At 42.0% G+C, this 20,588-nt stretch overlaps 2 protein-coding genes across 3 annotated transcripts in view; one reads left to right on the top strand and one right to left on the bottom strand.

Annotated features, from left to right (window-relative positions):
- Nucleotides 1-20,588, bottom strand: part of LOC109422641 (signal peptide peptidase-like 3) — a 271,923-nt gene that overhangs the window by 127,847 nt on the left and 123,488 nt on the right. The gene's annotated exons all lie outside the window — the stretch shown is intronic.
- Nucleotides 17,585-20,588, top strand: part of LOC115257037 (fatty acid hydroxylase domain-containing protein 2-like) — a 47,513-nt gene continuing 44,509 nt past the window's right edge. Inside the window, exon 1 of one of the 2 annotated variants that reach the window (XM_062859981.1) lies at nucleotides 17,585-18,708. In XM_062859981.1, the coding sequence (XP_062715965.1) occupies nucleotides 18,636-18,708 (73 nt within the window). In that variant the 5' untranslated portion in view covers nucleotides 17,585-18,635. The remainder of the gene's footprint in view (nucleotides 18,709-20,588) is intronic. The other variant, XM_062859980.1, reaches the window with a different exon arrangement.

Genomic DNA, 20,588 nt, shown 5'->3' with positions numbered 1-20,588 from the left:
AGGAACTCCTGGAGGAATCTCTAGAGTAATCCCTAGAGGAATTTCTTGAGGATTTTCTTGAAGAATCACTGGTGAACTTTCAGGAAGAATCCCTGGAAGAATTCTTGGACAAATCCCTGAAAGAATTCCTGGAGAAGTTCCTGGATGAACCCCTGGTGGAATCTCTAGAGGAATTGCTTGAGGTATATCTAGAGGAATACCTGGATGAATTTCTGGAGGAATCTCTGGCGGACTTTATACAGGAATTCCTGGACGAATCGTTGCAGAAATTTATAGATGAATCCCTGAAGGAATTCACAGAGGAATCCTGGAACAACTCCTGAAGGAATTTCTGGTGGAATCCCAAGTTTAGTCATTTTAAAATAATTCCGAAAGTTGCTCCTGAAAAAATCACAGAAGGGATTCCCGGGTGAGTTTCTGGGAAGTATATTCTGAATGGCAATGAGGGCATGATGATCATTCTGCCTGATGGCCTTTTGGTTCAATGGCCATTCTGCCTAGTATCCATTCGGGATATTGTGAATTTGGTTGTATGACGTTTGGCCTAATGGCTGTCGGCCGGACACCATTTCCAAATTATGCCTTCATGGATTATGGACATTTTTAGCCTTCAAAACCTCCAGATGCCAATTTTAGTTACCTTTACTTTTGTACTGCTCAGAATTAGGTGTTCATGCGTACTTGCCTGAGAGATCCCCACCACAACTCTGACCACAACCGGGACGACGGAAACAACCATCATTGATTTAACAGTAGCTTGAACCGTGGAGAAGTTGATGTGGGTCAGAGCGGGAAGGGGCTTTCGTAATCCACGCATCCCTGGTGATCTGCTAGCCAACACATTGCGCCAACTTATTTTCCCATTCCAAATTTGACAACTGCGTGGCGTGCGGGGCTCATTGCAGCACCGCACTCTAGATTGGTTTTGTTTGCGACCGTTTTGAACTTCCCTCTCAGCTCATTTCCGGTTCATTCCTTTGGGAGTCCCCCTTTCCAGCCACCGGAGGTGTCTCACACTATGCTAAGAACCTTCCCCGGCCCCAAAAGTACCCACATACAAAGTTTCACGTCGATTGGTTCAGTAGTTTCCGAATGCATAGCGGTCAGACAGACAGACAGACAGACAGACAGACAGAAATTCATTTTTATATATATAGATACTAGCTGTCCCGGCAAACGTCGTTCTGCATGCCTACTGTGTTTTTTGACATGCAGCTCTATAGGGACGTCCCCGGCGAAGTCATCTGTATGGGAGCCCCCCGTTCCAGAGACCGGAAAGGTCCCGCACCAAGCTAAGAACCTTCCCCGGCCCCAAAAATACCAACATACAAAATTTCACACCGATCGGTCCAGTAGTTTTCGAATCCATAGCGGTCAGACAGACAGACAGACAGACAGACAGACAGACAGACAGACAGACAGACAGACAGACGGAAATCCATTTTTATATATATAGATATCTATATACAGTCGAGACTTTTATAAGATCACTGGTCGGGGGGCGCAATAGGAATCCGCTTAATAGGAGACTAAGAGCTTATGGGATTTCGGCATTTTGGGGGTGTGGCCTATTATCTCGGGTGTGTTAAGAGTTAACGCAATACTTTCTTCGGCAAAGTTTTAGGGCTTGATAAGATGTACCATTTAGAACTTTGGTTCATATGATTAGTTGGCAATTTGGCCGCTAGAGGGACCATCAACAATTTGATGCTAAATTGCACTACAGGAACCATATCAGGTTGTCAAGCAAACGTTACGATATGCGACAGCCCAAGACCCTGATAATTTGGAAGGATAGTGTCTTCGGAAAAGTTGTTGGGTACGCCAATAACTTACTGACGATGAGTTGCGAAGTTCGAAAATCGTCCACTGGGCGGCGCTAGTGAGCAAGTAAATTTTCAAAACTTCATATCTCAGAATCCCGATAACTTAGGAAGATGGTGTCTTCGGCAAAGTTGATCAGTATGACATAAACTTACATAAAAATAAACACTTGTTTCGCAATTCTGCCACTAGGCGGCGCTAGTAAACATGCAAATTTTAGAAATCTCATAGCTCTGAATCCTTATAACTTAGAAAGTTGGTGTCTTCGGCAAAGTTGATCAGTATGACATAAACTTACATAAAAATAAACACTTGTTTCAAAATTCTGCCACTAGGAGGCGCTAGTGAGCTTGCAAATTTTAGAAATTTCATAGCTCAGAATTCTGATAACTTAGGAAGTTGGTGTTTTCGGCAAAGTTGATCAGTATAACATAAACTTACATAAAACTAAACATTTCTTTCGCAATTCTGCCACTAGGCGGCGTTTACCGGGTTTTTTCGTCTTTTTTCGACTTTTTTTTCGGTTTTTCGGCTTGGCAAAACTAGTGTCGCTCCCCCCGATCACTTAGAAAGTTGGTGTCTTTGGAAAAGTTGATCAAAGTGACATAAACTTACATAAAAATAAACACTTGTTTCGCAATTCTGCCACTAGGCGGCGCTAGTGAACATACAAATTTTAGAAATCTCATAGCTCAGAATCCTGATAACTTAGAAAGTTGGTGTCTTCGGCAAAGTTGATCAGTATGACATATACTTACATAAAAATAAACACTTGTTTCAAAATTCTGCCACTAGGCGGCGCTAGTGAACATGCAAATTTTAGAAATCTCATAGCTCAGAATCTTGATAACTTAGAAAGTTGGTGTCTTCGGCAAAGTTGATCAGTATGACATAAACTTACATGAAAATAAACACTTGTTTCAAAATTCTGCCACTAGGAGGCGCTAGAGAACATGCAAATTTTAGAAATCTCATAGCTCAGAATTCTGATAACTTAGGAAGTTGGTGTTTTCGGCAAAGTTGATCAGTATACCATAAAATTACATAAAAATAAACATTTGTCTCGCAATTCTGCCACTAGGTGGCGTTTACCGGTTTTTTTCGTCATTTTTCGACTTTTTTCTCGGTTGTTCGGCTTGGCAATACTAGCGTCGCTCCCCCGATAACTTAGAAAGTTGGTGTCTTTGGAAAAGTTGATCAGAGTGACATAAACTTACATAAAAATAAACACTTGTTTCCAAATTCTGCCACTAGGTGGCGCTAGTGAACATGCTAATTTTAGAAATCTCATAGCTCAGAATCCTGATAACTTTGATAGTTGGTGTCTTCGGCAAAGTTGATCAGTATGACATAGACTTGCACAAAATGGGACACTTGTGTCAGAATTCTGCCTCTAGGTGGCACCAGTAATTACGAAAATTTTGAGAATCTCATAGCTCAGAATTCTGCAATCTTGGAGAGACTGAATTCTTCATTGATGAGATACTTGGTTTGAAATTCTGCCCCTCGGCAGCATGCATATTTTATTAGTTGTATACCTTGATGTCAGTCGGACTCGAAAGGAATCCTCCGTGGAATTTCTAAGAGTGAGCCAGCTGAAACTACTAGACGAATTGAAAGAATTAAAAAATTAAAGAATTGCGAAACAATTGTTTATTTTTATGTAAGTTTATGTCACTCTGATCAACTTTGCCAAAGACACCATCTTTCTAAGTTATCGGGGGGAGCGACACTAGTTTTGCTGAGCCGAAAACCCCCCAAAAAAGTCGAAAAAAACGTAAAAAAGCAGTAAACGTCGTCTAGTGGCAGAATTTTGAAACAAGTGTTTATTTTTATGTACCTAAGTTTATATCATACTGATCAACTTTGCCGAAGACACCAACTTCCTAATTTATCAGGATTCCGAGCTATGAGATTTCTAAAATTTGCAAGTTCACTAGCGCCTCCTAGTGGCAAAATTTTGAACCAAGTGTTTATTTTCATGTAAGTTTATGTCATACTGATCATTTTTGCCGAAGACATCAACTTCCTAAGTTATCAGGAATCTGAGCTTTGAGATTTTTAAAATTTGCATGTTTACTAGCGCCTCCTAGTGGCAGAACTTTGAAACAAGTGTTTATTTTTATGTAAGTTTATGTCATACTGATCAACATTGCCGAAGACACCAACTTCCTAAGTTATCAGAATTCTGAGCTATGTGATTTCTAAAATTTGCAAGTTCACTAGCGCCTCCTAGTGTCATAGTTTTGGAACAAGTATTTATTTTTATGTAAGTTTATGTCATACTGATCAACTTTGCCGAAGACAAAAACTTTCTAAGTTATCAGGATTCTGAGCTATGAGATTTCTAAAATTTGTATGTTCATTAGCGCCGCCTAGTGGCTGAATTGTAAAACAAGTGTTTATTTTTATGTAAGTTTATGTCACTCTGATCAACTTTCCCAAAGACACCAACTTTCTAAGTTATCGGGGGGAGCGACACTAGTTTTGCCAAGCCGAAAAACCGCCAAAAATGTAGAAAAAAGACGAAAAAAAAATCCGGTGAACGCCACCTAGTGGCAGAATTGCGAAACAAATGTTTATTTTTATGTAAGTTTATGTCATATTGATCAACTTTGCCGAAAACACCAACTTCCTAAGTTATCAGAATTCTGAGCTATGAGATTTCTAAAATTTGCAAGCTCACTAGCGCCTCCTAGTGGCAGAATTTTGAAACAAGTGTTTATTTTTATGTAAGTTTATGTCATACTGATCAACTTTGCCGAAGACACCAACTTTCTAAGTTATCAGGATTCTGAGCTATGAGATTCCTAAAATTTGCATGTTCACTAGCGCCGCCTAGTGGCAGAATTGCGAAACAAGTGTTTATTTTTATGTAAGTTTATGTCATACTGATCAACTTTGTCGAAGACACCATCTTCCTAAGTTATCGGGATTCTGAGATATGAGGTTTTGAAAATTTACTTGCTCACTAGCGCCGCCCAGTAGAGGAATTTCGAACTTCGCAACTCATCGTCAGTAAGTTATTGGCGTACCCAACAATTTTTCCGAAGACACTATGCTTCCAAATTATCAGGGTCTTGAGCTGTCGCATATCGTAACGTTTGCTTGACAACCTGATATGGTTCCTGTAGTGCAATTTAGCATCAAATTGTTGATGGTCCCTCTAGCGGCCAAATTGCCAACTAATCATATGAACCAAAGTTCTGAATGGTAGATCTTATCAAGCCCTAAAATTTTGCCGAAGAAAGTATTGCGCTAACTCTTAACACACCCGAGATAATACGCCACACCCCCAAAAAGCCGAAATCCCATAAGCTCTTAGTCTCCTATAACGCTCACCCCTGTCTAGTAGGAGTTCGTTTAATAGGAGTCCGTTTAATAGGAATTCGTTTAGTAAGAGACTCGACTGTATATATATAAAAATGCAGTGGCATACGTGGGACCGCGCATAACTTGCGAACGGAAGGTCCGATTTTGATCGTCTTTGTTTTGTTCCGTTAGTTTTCACCCAAGGAAGGTTTATGAGGCAAAAAACATGAAAAAAATGAGAGTTTTTGAAAACTGATCTTCCATACACCTTGTGACCGGGGACTTGGTCTTGGATAGAAACTTGAAACGTCAAAAAACGCAGTAGGCAAGACATAGTTTGCCGGGTACCGCTAGTAGATATATAGATTGTTGAAGGCTTTATAGTATACTTGAAGCCAGTGAAGAGAATTGTCAGACAAAAGAGGCACAAAACAAGCAACAAAGAAGGTGCGACGATTACTCTTTATCCCTACTGGTAACAGATAATGACATGATTTCAAAATTTTTTGTTGCAGACAAAACGGAAGCTGAATTTGTTGCGTACTTTTCAACTCGTGAATAATCAATTATTGCTAACCCAAAGTCGAAACTGTTTGATGATAGAGCTTCACCAGAGTTACAGTGTTTACCGACTCGAAGTTACCGTTCGAAAATCGCAATGCAAGGCTTAAAAATCTCTAAACTCGTGGTGTACGATGTTAATCCCATTATTTTCAAGTTGGGACAAACTTATGTCGCATGGGTTTGTTTGTCGCAACAAATACAGGTTGCGACATTGTCATTATTGTTGCGCGATGGTTGAATTTTCATTCACTGCTTGAAGCTAATCTTGATCCTCCTTACAATTTACTAGTATACTTGACCCTCCTTAAACCAAGAGTGTCGCTCATCCGGCGGACGCCGACACGAAATCGAGGTGGACACTTAACTGGCAGACTGAATTCACTGTGGACACTTTTTTTCATTTTTGCCGGAAGTAGTGTTATTGCAAAGGCATGTGCCACAATAATAGGTATATGTATCGTCATTCCCATAGGATTTTTTCACATAAACAAACTCTCTTTCTGCATAGCTTACTTCTAATGGATTACCCGCTCGTTCAGAGTTATCAGCAGAGGCAAAATCATTTTATTTTGTATGGCGAAAAATATGAAAATTCAAATTTCTGGTAATGAGAAGCTTTTCCCAAAAAATACTTGATAGCTACCAAAATTGACTTAGCTAACAAAATAAAATAAGTTATAGTTGCAACCACAGAGAACTGGGTACAGGGAAAGGAGAAAAAATACAAAAAAAATCCCCATTGTTCATATGGGGTTTGGACCCATGACTTCCCACTTCACTAGTCAGGACGCGTTAGTCAACTACGCCACCGAACAGGGAACGGTTTTGCGGATAGATATTCAACTTGAAATCACTGTCTCAGAGTTATTTTTAGTGTCCTGGCTGTTGCATATCGATGAAAAAACGACGGTTTAAAACATTTGAGACTGAGGTGCTTTAATTTAATATCACGCCGAGGACCTGGGATCAAATCCTACTGAGCATGAGCATGAGCATGATTGACCGCCCGCGGTTGCTCCTCTGTTATTGCAAGGACAACTGCATTTACATAAAGAACCAACAAATGATGCTTGGGATTAGCTTTCTCTTCATTGTGTAAATGCTGGAATCCCAATACTTTTCAATAAGCAATACCAGCGCCGGCCGCGTCCGAATGCAGGTCAATTGAGGATAGGGAAGGAAGTGATGACGTGATTCTCGCTTAGGCCAATAACCGAGGAATTCTCTGCGTTACTACGAGAAATCACTAGGAGTTTGGACAGGGGAAATGGAGATGTGTTGAGGATTTTGTCGTGGTAAACGAGTGTAATGTTTTGATTCGCGATTAATAATGCGCTCGCGAAGAAATACCCTCCTAAACCTTGGACGACGAACGCGATCTTTTGTGCCTCAAAACTCACCCTACATAAGTTATTCATTCGCAACTAAGGAGAACACAATGCTAAACACCGACGCATCTGTAGTTTGCGTTTCCGCGCGTGACAATGCTGAACGTGATCAATTCACAAGTATTAACAAAATAACACGTGATAAATAAATCAGAAAGATCTTACCGCATGGTTTGCCGTCTATCTTTTACCGACCCTCTCTTTTTCCAGAAATTCATGCAACCTTTATATGAGTCAAAACATTTATTTATTTGGACTAAAATATTACAAGTGTCGACACCGAAGATGACGAACCATTCAAATTTTTGTGCTCATGCAAAAAATGAAAGGAATTTATTTATTATCAACTAAATGTGCATTTGGAACTAGCGCCGACACATGACGTGCCGAACTTTTCAATATTTGTTAGATAAATACACAAAACCAGAGCTGCAGCATCTTCCACTAACTGGCCTCGAAATTACACTGAACTGCTACAGCAACGCACATTCAAATTGTCGACGACAACGCGGCCGATCCGAATGAAAAAAGCGGCACTTCCTTTGCCTCCAAAAATACACTAAACCGCCTCGTACGAGATGAGCATGCACACAGGACGACGACGCGATGCAACGACGAACCAAGACGGACTCTCATGCAACCTTTACTTCAGAGCGTTCATGACTAACAAAAATTCTAATCATGACTAATCATTGATGATTGATGATGATTAATTTGATTTTTAGGATGATTAAGGTTGAAGGATTCGTAATCTTGTTTTGGATGTCTTCTTCATCTTTTTGTTCTTAGTTTTATTTAGTAATCATTGATTTGTTTTGTGTTTGTGAATCTGCTTAGTTGTGTGTGTGGCACAAAAACACGTGTTCCGTTTTACGATACCATTCCATGCGTGATAAGTATTGTAATTCGGTACATATAATTTCAAATTAATTAAAGATAAATTAAATATCAATTTTACAACACACCCAATCTTCTTTTAAATAATTAAAAAAAGTTAAACACGTACATTTTTGTATTTTTTTTTAAATTTAGATGTTTCAAAAAATATTAAAATATTAGGTTTGATCATTGGTTTGGCGATAGTATATTTTTTCGCTCAGTCATCGTTGGACATAGAAAAGGATGAAGTTTTTCCTTTCTTTCAACTAAAGACAGGTGAGTCTGATCTCAGGATGCGGTCTAAGCTAATTAAAAAACTTTTTATATTAATTCAGAGGAAATCCAAAACCAAGAATTGCAGAACAAATGTAGAGCTAAATTGTCTATATTTAGTTCTATCTGACTAGATTTTCAAACTCCAAGGAGAAAACTAAAAAAAAAAAGTTGTCATGTTTTCTTCAGAAATTTTGACAGCTTTTTAAATATGGTGTGACACAATAGCACGTGCTTCGTTCCATGATACGTTTTTATTTATGCGAATTTATACGATTACAATAGTATTTTCTGAAATCTTATAAAATGCCGTGGTATGCATGGGACTGCAAATACTTACAAAAGGAATGGCCGATTTGGGTCATCTTTGCTTCTGTTTATAAGGCAAAACACATGAAAAAATTATGATTTTTTGAACATTATTTTTCAATCATTTTGAACAGGGACTTGAACTCGGGAACGTTAAACAACGCAGCAGTCAAGACAAAGTTTACCGCAGACAGGTAGTTTACTGTAACAATCGATGTCGAGGCAAAAGATTATGATTATTATGATTATGATTAATGATTAATGATTAAAATTGGTTTTATCTGTGATTATTGATTATGATTAATGATTAAAAATGAGTCATTGATTAAAAATCATGATTAATCACTCTGTCCGGGAGATTTTTGAAAACAGAATCATAAATTATATTATTTAGAACAGCATTTGAACCACTTTAAATTGGATCATATATTTTATATGATGAATCATTTTTGGTGATGAATGATTAATGATTGATTGATATTTTTTCTTATGATTATGATTACTGATTAATGATTAGATTGCAGTGTGATTAGGATTAATGATTAAAGATTAAATGAGATTTTTTTGTGATAATGATTAATGATTTTGATTAATCTTAATCAATAATCACCAATCATGATTAAACTTATGATCAATCATCAACGCTCTGACTTGAGTCAAAACATTTATTCATTTTGACTAAAATATTACAAATGTCGATACCGAAGATGACAAACCATTCAAATTTTTATGTAAATGCAAAAAATGAAAGAAACATATTTATTATCAACTAGATGTGCATTGGGTACTAACGCCGACACATGACGTGACGAACTTTTCAATATTTGTTAGATAAATACACAAAAACCAGAGCAGAATTGTATAAATCCTTTAGCATTAATTATTATGATAAAATGGAAAGAGCTCACCAATAAACATCCTTCGAAGTGTCCAGTGCGTATGTGCTACAGCATCTTCCACTAACTGGCCTCTTCTCCGAAATCACACTGAACCGCTACAACTACACACGGGTACGACGATGTGGACATTCAAATTGACGACGACGACGACGCAGCTGGTCCGAATAAAAAATGCGGCTTTTTCACTTTGCTGGATCAAATCCTACTCCCGACAAACTCACAAAATGTGAGTTCTTCCTTCGGAAGGGAAGTAAAGCGTGGGTCCCGAGATGAACTAGCCCAGGGCTAAAAATCTCGTTAATATAGATAAAAAAAATAACTTTTCCAAAAAATGGAAAATAAAATACAAAAAGCATCGTCTGGAATAATTTATACTAAAAGTGGTAAAACATACAATATCACTAACCGTTGATAATTTGATTCTCTAACACATCGAGCCAACTGATTTGTTTTTCTAGATTTGAACGTTCATTACCTGAAACGAAAAGAAAGAAACAATTTTAATTTATGTAGTATATTGGTTACAATCTTAAGTTTAGGGTGTAGATTAACAGGCGGTCAAAACAACAAATAAAATTAACTGTTTATTTTGATCATAACCCGTAAACACCCGGGACGATCTACTTTTGGTAGAAATGCAATATCTTCTTTGTTTTAAAACATTTTACGCCGGATTTTTTTTATAGTCAAGAAGAATAGTTGTGCTAAGAAATGCATGGTACCTCCCCCCTTTTGCGGGGAGCCAAAAATACGTGGCTTTTTTTTGTATTTTTTATAAATTCTGCATGTTTTTGCTCAAATTTCATCGTTTTGCTAATCATCAATAGTTTCTACTGATCCTAGACATGCAATGTATTATTACCCATCATAGTCTGTTGAAGTTTTGATCCTAGAGCTATTCTAAGGCCTCCGAAATACTCCGAAGTTTGTGACACAAATGTAACATTCTCAACCATTTTTTATGCACGATGAATGATCACAGAACATAGTCTACGGTACTCAAAAAGCCTCAAAGCACCCCTAGAAAATTCACGGTACATGACTTGGGTGATCTAGGTCTTCCAAACTCTCTGGAATTCATTTTCTTAAGATCTGAAACATCTACCATAGTTTGTGTTCACTCTGTTCAAGAAATTTAGACACGTTGATTTCCATCAGACCTCACTATGCTATGAGCAACTTGATATTGTGGTAGTTGGTCATTCCGTGAAATATAAATGGCCTCCAATACACTTTGAAGTTTGGGTTACGATATCTACATACTGTATCATGCTTTAGTTGTGAAAAATATTCGTGGAATGTAGTCTATACTGATGATGGAACCTCAGTGCATATCTAAAATGCTTTTGGTACACTCATGGGATATTCCAGGCTTTCCAAACTAATTTGGAGTTAGGAACTTCAAGGCCTACAGGCTCTACTCGTGTTTTTCTTCACTCTTACGGCATAAATCTTTCACGATTGTGTCTGTTGCACCTTATTATATTACGAGTACCTCTATTTGTTGTTATTTGGGTGTCTGCTGGCATATAAATGGACCCAATGTATTTTGAAGTATGGGTCGCTCGCAATATCTGTAAAACTTAGGATATTTTTATTAAAGCGAATGCTCGCGGAATATAATCTACGCTACTCTTAGAACCACAGAGTACAATTCTGATAACTTAGCAACATTCACTTGGTGATCTAGGTCATTCAAACTGTTCTGGAGTTAAGACCTTCAAGCTCTATAAGCTCTACTCTTGTATCTCTTTACTTTATCGATATAATTCTTCCACGATTACCTCTGTTGTATCTCTTAATATGTTGAGTATTTCTTTGTGTTCCTTGTGCATCCACTGACATACAAATGATCTTTATGGTATTTGGAAGTTTCGGAAATTACCCAAGAATTCTTTTAGGCGTTCCTCTGAAATTCCTCAGAAGTTCATCGTGATGTTCTCCGAGATCATCTACGAGTTCCTAGGAAATGCCTCAGGACTTCCCGTGAAATTCTTCAGGAGTTTCCCAGCAGTTTCTCGAAAATTTCATCAGGAGGTATTCTGGAATTCCTCCGAAAGTTCCTCAGGAATTCCTCTGAAAATGCCCCGAGGATTGCACGCAGCTGAACTCATCAAGATAGGCCCAGAAAAGTTGGCCACCTGTCTGCATCGGCTGATAGTCAGGTTCTGGGAAACCGAACAGCTACCGGAGGAGTGAAAGGAAGGAGTAATCTGCCCCATGCACAAGAAAGGCGATCATTTGGAATGTGAGAACTTCAGGGCGATCACCATTTTGAATGCTGCCTACAAAGTGCTATCCCAGATCATCTTCCGTCGTCTGTCACCTGAATGAGTCCGTGGGAAGCCGGCTTCATCGACGGCCGGTCGACAACGGACCAGATCTTTACCGTACGACAAATCTTCCAGAAATGCCGTGAATACCAGGTCCCAACGCATCACCTGTGTTCATCGACTTCAAAGCGGCATACGACAATATCGACCGCGCAGAGCTATGGAGAATCATGGACGAAAACGGCTTTCCTGGGAAGCTGACTAGACTGATTAAAGCAACGATGGACGGTGTGCAAAACTGCGTAAGAGTTTTGGGTGAACTATCCAGTTTATTCGAATCTCGCCGGGGACTGCGACAAGGTGACGGACTCTCATGCCTACTCTTCAACATCGCTCTGGAAGGTGTGATGCGACGAGCCGGGCTCAACAGCAGGGGAACGATTTTCACAAAATCCGGTCAATTTGTGTGCTTTGCGGACGACATGATCATTATTGCCAGAACATTTGGAACGGTGGCAGAACTGTACACTCGCCTGAAACGCGAAGCAGCAAAGGTCGGACTGGTGTTTAATGCCTCAAAAAGAAAGTAGATGCTGGTAGGCGGAACCGAACACGATCGGATCCGTCTGGGTAGTAATGTTACGATAGACGGGAATACTTTCGAGGTGGTGGAGGAATTCGTCTACCTCGGATCCTTACTGACGGCTGACAACAACGTGAGCCGTGAAATTCGGAGGCGCATCATCAGCGGAAGTCGGGCCTAAATACTACGGGCTCCAGAAGAAACTGCGGTCGAAAAAGATTTACCCACGCACCAAATGCACCATGTACAAAACGCTAATAAGATCGGTGGTCCTCTACGGGCACGAGACATGGACCATGCTCGAGGAGCACCTGCAAGCACTAGAAGTTTTCAAGCGACGCGTGCTAAGAACGATCTTCGGCGGTGTGCAAGAGAACGGTGTGTGGCGGAGAAGGATGAACCACGAGCTCGCTGCACTTTACGGCGAACCCAGCATCCAGAAGATGACCAAAGCCGGAAGGATACGGTGGGCAGGGCATGTTGCAAGAATGCCGGACAACAACCCTGCAAAGCTGGTATTTGCAACTGATCCGGTTGGCACAAGAAGGCGTGGAGCGCACGATGGGCGGACCAGGTGGAGCGTTACCTGGCGAGCATTGGACGCGACCGAGCATGGAGAACGGCAGCCACAAACCGAGTATTGTGACGTACAATTGTTGATTATGTCTTGTCTTAATGATGTTGAACAAATAAATGTATGTATGCAGTTATGTAAGAGAATATTTGAGAAATCCTTGAAGAATCTATGGAGAAAATCTTAATTTATGTAAAAAAAACATCAAAGAATTATTTGGAGGATCTCCTGAAAGAAATCATGGAGGAATGTTTGAAGAAATTCTAGAAGAACTTCTTTTCCTCTGGCGGAATTCCGATGTAATTTCTTGGAGGAATATTTTTTATTGTATTTTTATGGAATTTTTCAAGAATTCTATGGATGATCTTCCAGATGAATCCTTAGAGATATTATTGATAGAAACCCTGATGGACTTCCTGAACAAATACAAGAAAAATACTCTGAAGAAGTGTCAGAGGAGTACTGAATGACACCCTTGCGTTAACCACTTAAAAATTGTTGAAGACAAACTATTCTTCAAATCTATATATATAAAAATGAGTTTGAAGACCCTTTGAGGCAACAAAACTCACGAACGGATGAACCGATCAACATGACTCTTGCACCGTTCGATTCGTATTTATGGTGGCTGTGTTTATATGCATGAAAAGTTATAAATAATCATCTAGAAAAATATAAAAATGGTAAAATAACTGATTTTTTATGAATTGGGAAGAAAATCAATCAATCTAGAGTGCGGTGCTGCAATGAACTGACAGTTGTCAAACCACTTGGCAAGACAAAGTTTGCCGGGCCAGCTAGTCCTAAATAATTCGTTAAAAAAATTCGACATAATTCTTATAACAAAAATGTTACGCTCATTGATGGAATTCGGTGACGTATCCTTGCAGAAATCTCCGAAGAAATTCATAAAGGAATCCAGAAAATAATTTTAACCTTCTGTCAGTCAGTTCGCCAGCATTACGCTAATGCTGGGTACAAAAGTCGAGATTATTTCAACGTGTTGTACAAAATACAACGCTGGAGATCATTTGAGAGTTAGAAGGACATAAACCAATCAGGCTAAGGCCGGGGTGACCTCTGCTGTACATAGTAGCCGCCTCCATTCCACTCGGTCCATGGCTGTTTGTCTCCAGTTCCGCACTCTGCGTAGGGCCCGCAGATCGTCCTCCACTTGGTCGACCCACCTAGCTCGCTGCGCTCCACGTCTTCTTGTACCGGTCGGATGACTCTCGAGAACCATTTTAGTCGGGTTGCTATCCGACATCCTGATGACGTGACCCGCCCACCGTAGCCTCCCGATTTTCGCGGTATGGACGATGGTTGGTTCTCCCAGCAGCTGATGCAGCTCGTGGTTCATTCGCCTTCTCCAAGTCCCGTCTTCCATCTGCACTCCGCCGTAGATGGTACGCAACACCTTCCGTTCGAAAACTCCAAGGGAGCGTTGGTCCTCTGCACGTAGGGTCCATGTTTCGTGCCCATAGAGGACGACCGGTCTAATCAACGTTTTGTAGATAGTTTATTTCGTGTTACGGCGAACTTTATTCGATCGTAGAGTTTTGCGGAGTCCAAAGTAAGCACGATTTCCTGCCACAATGCGCCTCTAAATTTCTCTGATGGTGTCGTTATCGGCGGCGGAGTGTAGAGTTAGCATTTAAGCTAAAATACACAAAAATAAAAATTAAAAAAAAAAACGTTATCGGCGGTCACCAGTGAGCCCAAGTACACAAATTCTCCAACCGCCTCGATTTCATCACCGTCGATATAAATTCGGGGTGGCGGGCGCGGTGATTCCTCCCTGGAGCCCTTTGCCATCATGTACTTTGTCTTCGACACATTAATGACTAATCCGATTCGCCTGGCTTCACTGTTTAGTCGGATGTACGTTTCCGCCATCGTCTCAAATTTACGAGCAATAATATCAATATCATCAGCGAAACCAAGCAGCTGAACGGACTTCGTGAAAATCGTACCACTCGTGTTAATCCCCGCTCTCCTTATTACACCTTCTAAAGCAATGTTGAACAGCAAGCACGAAAGACCATCACCTTGCCGTAACCCTCTGCGAGATTCGAAGGGACTCGAGAGTGTCCCTGATACTCGAACTACGCACATCACTCGATCCATCGTCGCCTTGATCAACCGTATCAGTTTATCCGGGAATCCGTATTCGTGCATAATCTGCCATAGCTGTTCTCGATCGATTGTATCATACGCCGATTTGAAATCGATGAACAAGTGATGTGTGGGCACGTTGTATTCGCGGCATTTCTGCAACACCTGGCATATGGCGAACATCTGATCCGTTGTATCGCGTTCACCCATAAATCTAGCCTGGTATTGCCCCACGAACTCTCTTGCAATCGGTGATAGACGGCGGCATAAAATTTGGGAGAGTACCTTGTAGGCAGCGCTCAGTAGTGTGATCGCGCGATAGTTCCCGCAATCCAACTTGTCGCCCTTTTTGTAGATGGGACACACGATACCTTCCATCCATTCCTCCGGTAATACTTCCTCCTCCCAAATCTTGGTAATGACCCAGTGTAGTGCTCTCACCAGTGCTTCTCCACCGTATTTTATAAGCTCGCATGGTAGTTGATCTGCTCCAGCGGCTTTGTTGTTTTTCAACCGGCCAACCTCCTCCTCAATCTTTTGGAGGTCAGGGGCCGGAAGTCTTTCGTCCTGCGCACATACTCCTAAATCTGTTACCACGCCACCTTCGGTACTTGCAACGTCGCCATTGAGGTGCTCATCGTAATGCTGCCGCCACCTGTCGACCACCTGACGCTCGCTCGTGAGAATATTCCCGTAATTATCTCGGCACATGTCGGTTTGTGGCACGAAGCCTCTGCGCGAGCGGTTCAGCTTCTCGTAGAACTTTCGTGTGTCCTTAGCGCGGTACAGCTCTTCCATTGCTTCGCGATCTCGTTCTTCCTGCTGGCGCTTCTTCATCCGGAAGACTGAGTTCGGCCTGTTCCGCGCCTGTTTGTAACGTGCCGCATTCGCTCTCGTTCGGTGTTGCAGCACTCTCGCCCATGCTGCATTCTTCTCGTTTTTCAACTGTTCACATTCGCCGTCGTACCAGTCGTTTCTGTGATTCGGAGTCGCGAAGCCTAGTGCTGTAGCCGAGGTACTACCTATGGCGGATCGGATGTCCCTCCAGCCATCTTCAAGTGTAGCTGCGCCAAGCTGCTCTTCCGTTGGTAGGGCCACTGCTAACTGCTGCGCGTAGTCTTGAGTCACTTCTACGTTACGCAGCTGCTCGATGTTGAGCCGCGGCGTTCGACTTCGACGCGTGGTGATAACTGTCGAAAGTTTTGAGCGCATGCATACAGCTACTAAGCAGTGATCCGAATCTATATTCGCACTGCGGTATGTGCGGACGTTGGTTATATCTGAGAAGAATTTACCGTCGATTAGAACGTGGTCGATTTGGTTTTCTGTTTGATGGTCGGGTGATCTCCAGGTGGCTTTGTGGATATCTTTGCGGGGGAAGAAGGTGGTTCGGACTACCATACCACGGGAGGCTGCAAAGTTTACGCATCCCTGGCCATTATCATTCGATACGGCGTGCAGGCTGTTTCGCCCGATTACCGGTCTGTACTTTTCCTCCCTTCCTACCTGCGCGTTCATGTCGCCGACAACGATTTTCACGTCACGCGGCGAGCAACCATCATATGTTTGCTCTAACTGCGCGTAGAACGCTTCTTTGTCGTCATCAGGTCTCCCTTCGTGTGGGCAGTGGACGTTGATGATGCTGTAGTTGAAGAAACGGCCCTTAACTCTCAACATGCACATCCTTGCGTTGATCGGCTGCCACCCAATCACACGTTGTCGCATCTTGCCCAACACTATAAATACTGTTTCCAGTTCATTAGTGGTGCCACAGCTTTGGTAGAAGGTAGCCGCTCGATGCCCGCTTTTCCACACTTTCTGTCCAGTCCAACAAAGTTCCTGCAACGCCACGATGTCGAGGTTGCGGGGATGTAGTTCGTCGTAAATTATCCTGTCACATCCTGCAAAACCTAGTGACTTGCAATTCCATGTTCCAAGTTTCCAATCGTAGTCCTTATTTCGTCGCGTGGGTCTTTGCCGATTGTATCGAGTCGTATTTTCTCCTATGTTATTCGCAATGGGGATTTTTACGGGTGGCTTATTGGGCCTACCCCAACACTCCTTCTCGCCGGAGGGCCATCGTGCCAGTTCTGTTTAACGTCCCAACCAACACTGGGACGACCACGCTGATGGGGCTACCACCTTGGATCTAGCTGGGCGTGGTGCAGCGTTTCTTACTCAGCCAGAACAGACGCTGTTTGAGCCGCACCTCCTTGGTGAACAGACACTCGGATCGTACCTCCTCAATCTAGCTGAAGTCAGAAGGACAACAGTGCCCAGGCTGCACTACCACAATGCACAGCACACAACTCTTAGCTGGCGGTCTTTGTCATCGTTTGACCCGTGGAAGCATGAGGTAGGAACTTGTGAGGATCAGAGCTATGTTAGACGCTCTCCTTATCGACTCACCGTTTTACAGCCCTAGAAGGACATATTTACCATTGTAAAATATGTACATCTGAAAATGTCATGGGGGCCCACAAATTTGGTTCCGCACCAGGCCCTTAAATTCCTAGCTACGCCACTGACACGGAGAACCATCAGGCATCAGAAGGCCGGCTACAGAGCAAGTGGGGCCTTGACACTATGGTGAGCCACTCCTCCTGGAGAACAGACGCTCATATACTTGCAGATGCAAACCACTCTTTCCTTGTCATCCTGCGAATAAAGTTTCCACCGAGGTTGGGTATCTGATGTTTTCTTAGGTTGCTCACAGTTTGTTTCTGGTGTTACGGGGAGGTTGGGATGGGAGTTAAAAGTTATGCTAGATCGACCCCTCCATTTACCCGTAACCGTGTACATCGCCTTATTAGAGTTGATGGTTATTATGCCAGTACTATCCAAAAATGTTACAACCTTACAATACCACGTTAGGTAACCTATTTTACAAATGTTGGCTATTCCACGATGCTATGGCCTTTGCCTTTATTTATCATTCCTCCATTAATGTTCGTATGCTTGCTTGCTATAAATCAATCTAAGTGTCCCAAACCTAGAATATATAGATGAGCGTATTCCTGTGGTTTTGTTACTGCCCAGCAATTAGTGTTCTACGCAATTAAAAATAAACTATTTACAGCAAACAACAACAATAGCAACATTCAAGTTTATTTACCATGGAACGTGCAAAGAATGCTTGAGTGCAAAGTACAACAACGCAACTCCACGCTATGTACATCATGGACTCAAGGAGGATTAAATTATCCCTCGATTTGGCACGCCTCAACAAACACACTTAAAAAACACTCGCTTTCATCTTAATCACGGCGGTTACAACCAACAACCGATACACCCACAATGCTCCTCGGTCGGTTCGGTATCATACACCACCGTCGTAACTCAACGCTCTGTCACCCATGCGATGGTAATCAACGCTGAACTAAATGAACTCACGACTGTGACTGTGACAGCAGCAAAACATCGACTAGCATATCAACTACATACGAGTATATACTAAAAAAATATATAAAACAATCTTATCTCTGGACCGAGCGAGCCGACTACTCGGCTAAAGGTTCAATTAAATCAAAATAATTCTGCAGCACCGCAACCTATCTCAGCAGTTGACTCGAGACTTCGGGTTTGTACTGAGGTGTGGAGTTCTGTAACGGCTCTCTGTCTCTCTTTCTTACTCGTTCGGAAATGGAGTACCTCAACGTTTCCAAAAGTGATAGTTTTCTGCAGCAGAAATGGGACGCCTTCCTGGATGTGGTCGGTAAGTGCGAATTGGGGGACACCACCATCCGGTCTCAGCAGCAGTAGTGTAGTGTGCCATCATTTGCCATCCGGAAAGTGCCCTGCCCTACCTGGGGGGTTTACGGTTTCCTGTGTGAGATTGAGATCAAACGTATTCGACGTCCGTCCATCGGTCTAAATTAGCATCTATTTTTGTTTTCGGAGTGTTAATCCATAAGATAACCTTTTTCCGAGATAGTGTTTTATGGCACAAACATCGACCTTACACATATGGATCATCATGCGCATGCGTATTTGGCCAAAGTCAGAGTCGAATAACTGTAGCAGGGCTGGTGGCGGTTAGCTACACATATGAGAAATAGTTGCCTTTTTAGGTGGTAAATTGGAAAAGTGAGCAGCAAATGATCAAAAATATGTAAAATCAGTTGTTAATAAAAAAAAAGTGAAAAAGTTGAATCAGTGAATAGCAATGGCAATTCAATTAATCAACAATAATTTGGAGTTGTGTAAATTTGCATCGAATCTACTCAAGACATGCTCTAGTAACAGTTACGCCAAGAGTTTTGCCACAAAAGTTCAGCCTATTGGACGCAGTGGCTTAATTTCCCCAACAGAGGAGGAAAAAAAACAGTTACGCCAAGAGAAATAAAGATAGGGAGACGAAGAAGAGTTTATTTTAATCAGCCCAGTAGCAATCGAGTTCCAAACAAAATGCCTCGCCACCAGCCCTGCAGAAGAAGCAACAACCGCAACAAGCGGATGACATTGAAACTGTAAAAAAGAAAAGTCTAAAAAACAGAATTTGCATGACTCTTTGCCAACTTCGATCGTGGTGCTGCAACTCCGGTTTTGCTACCGGCGGCGGCGGCGGGCCCAGACGAGTTCAGTGCCTCTGTCCGATTGTTCGTTCGGGTTGCTTGAGCAATCCCTCTCGACTCACGCCGTTGTTCGTTGGCACACCCCGCACACTGGCGTTGCTGGATTGAATCGTCCGTCGCATCGTGCGATCACTCGATCACAGTGAAACAAAATTCAACCATCGTGCAACAATAACGACAATGTCGCAACCTGAATTTGTTGCGACATTCTACCCAATGCGACATACGTTTGTCCCAACTTGAACAGAATAGGACAATGATCGTGCACCACCAGTTTAGAGATTTTTAAGGCTTGCATAGTGATTTTCGAGCGGTAACTTCGAGTCCGTAAACACTGCAACGCTACTGAAGATGTACCATCAAAAAGTTTCGATTTTGGATTGGTAATAATTGATTATTCACGAGTTGAAAAGTACGCAACAAATTCAGGCTCCGTTTTGTCTGCAACAAAAATTTTCGAGATCATGTCATTATCTGTTACCAGTTGGGATAAAGAGTAATCGCCGCGCCTTCTTTGTTGCTTGTTTTGTGCCTCTTTTGTCTGACAATTCTCTTCAATGCTCGATCATAAACCATAGTTCTACACACAGTAGTGCAGAAGATCGTGTCTGCTATGCGGTGGCTTCGGGGATGCGCTGACGGTCGTAAAATTGGTCAATCGAGTGCGATGGTGATCGACCGTGCGACTGAATGACTGTCTGACTGACGGGTGCTCTGCTCTGGTCTGATTGGGTGGTGGTAGTGATTGTGGCGAAGATGATCTTGACCGAATTCGAACAACTGGTGTGAATGATTCCGGTTTATGATCTATCTTCGCGCGGGGGAACCGATGGAGACAAAGGAAACCTGATCAGTGAAAATAGCATAGCATAGCATAGCATAGCATAGCATAGCCGACCGTACACATCCTGGGGTGGCTGTCGATAGAGAAGTTTAATGCGCCAGAAAAGTTGCCTGGGACTTGACATACCTTTCATTTAACGAACTCTCGACACCTGGCCAGGTCCTTACGATCAGCGGG

Source organism: Aedes albopictus, chromosome 3, assembly GCF_035046485.1.
Source record: "Aedes albopictus strain Foshan chromosome 3, AalbF5, whole genome shotgun sequence".
Lineage (NCBI taxonomy): Eukaryota > Metazoa > Arthropoda > Insecta > Diptera > Culicidae > Aedes > Aedes albopictus.
This window is presented reverse-complemented; position numbering and strand designations above follow the sequence as displayed.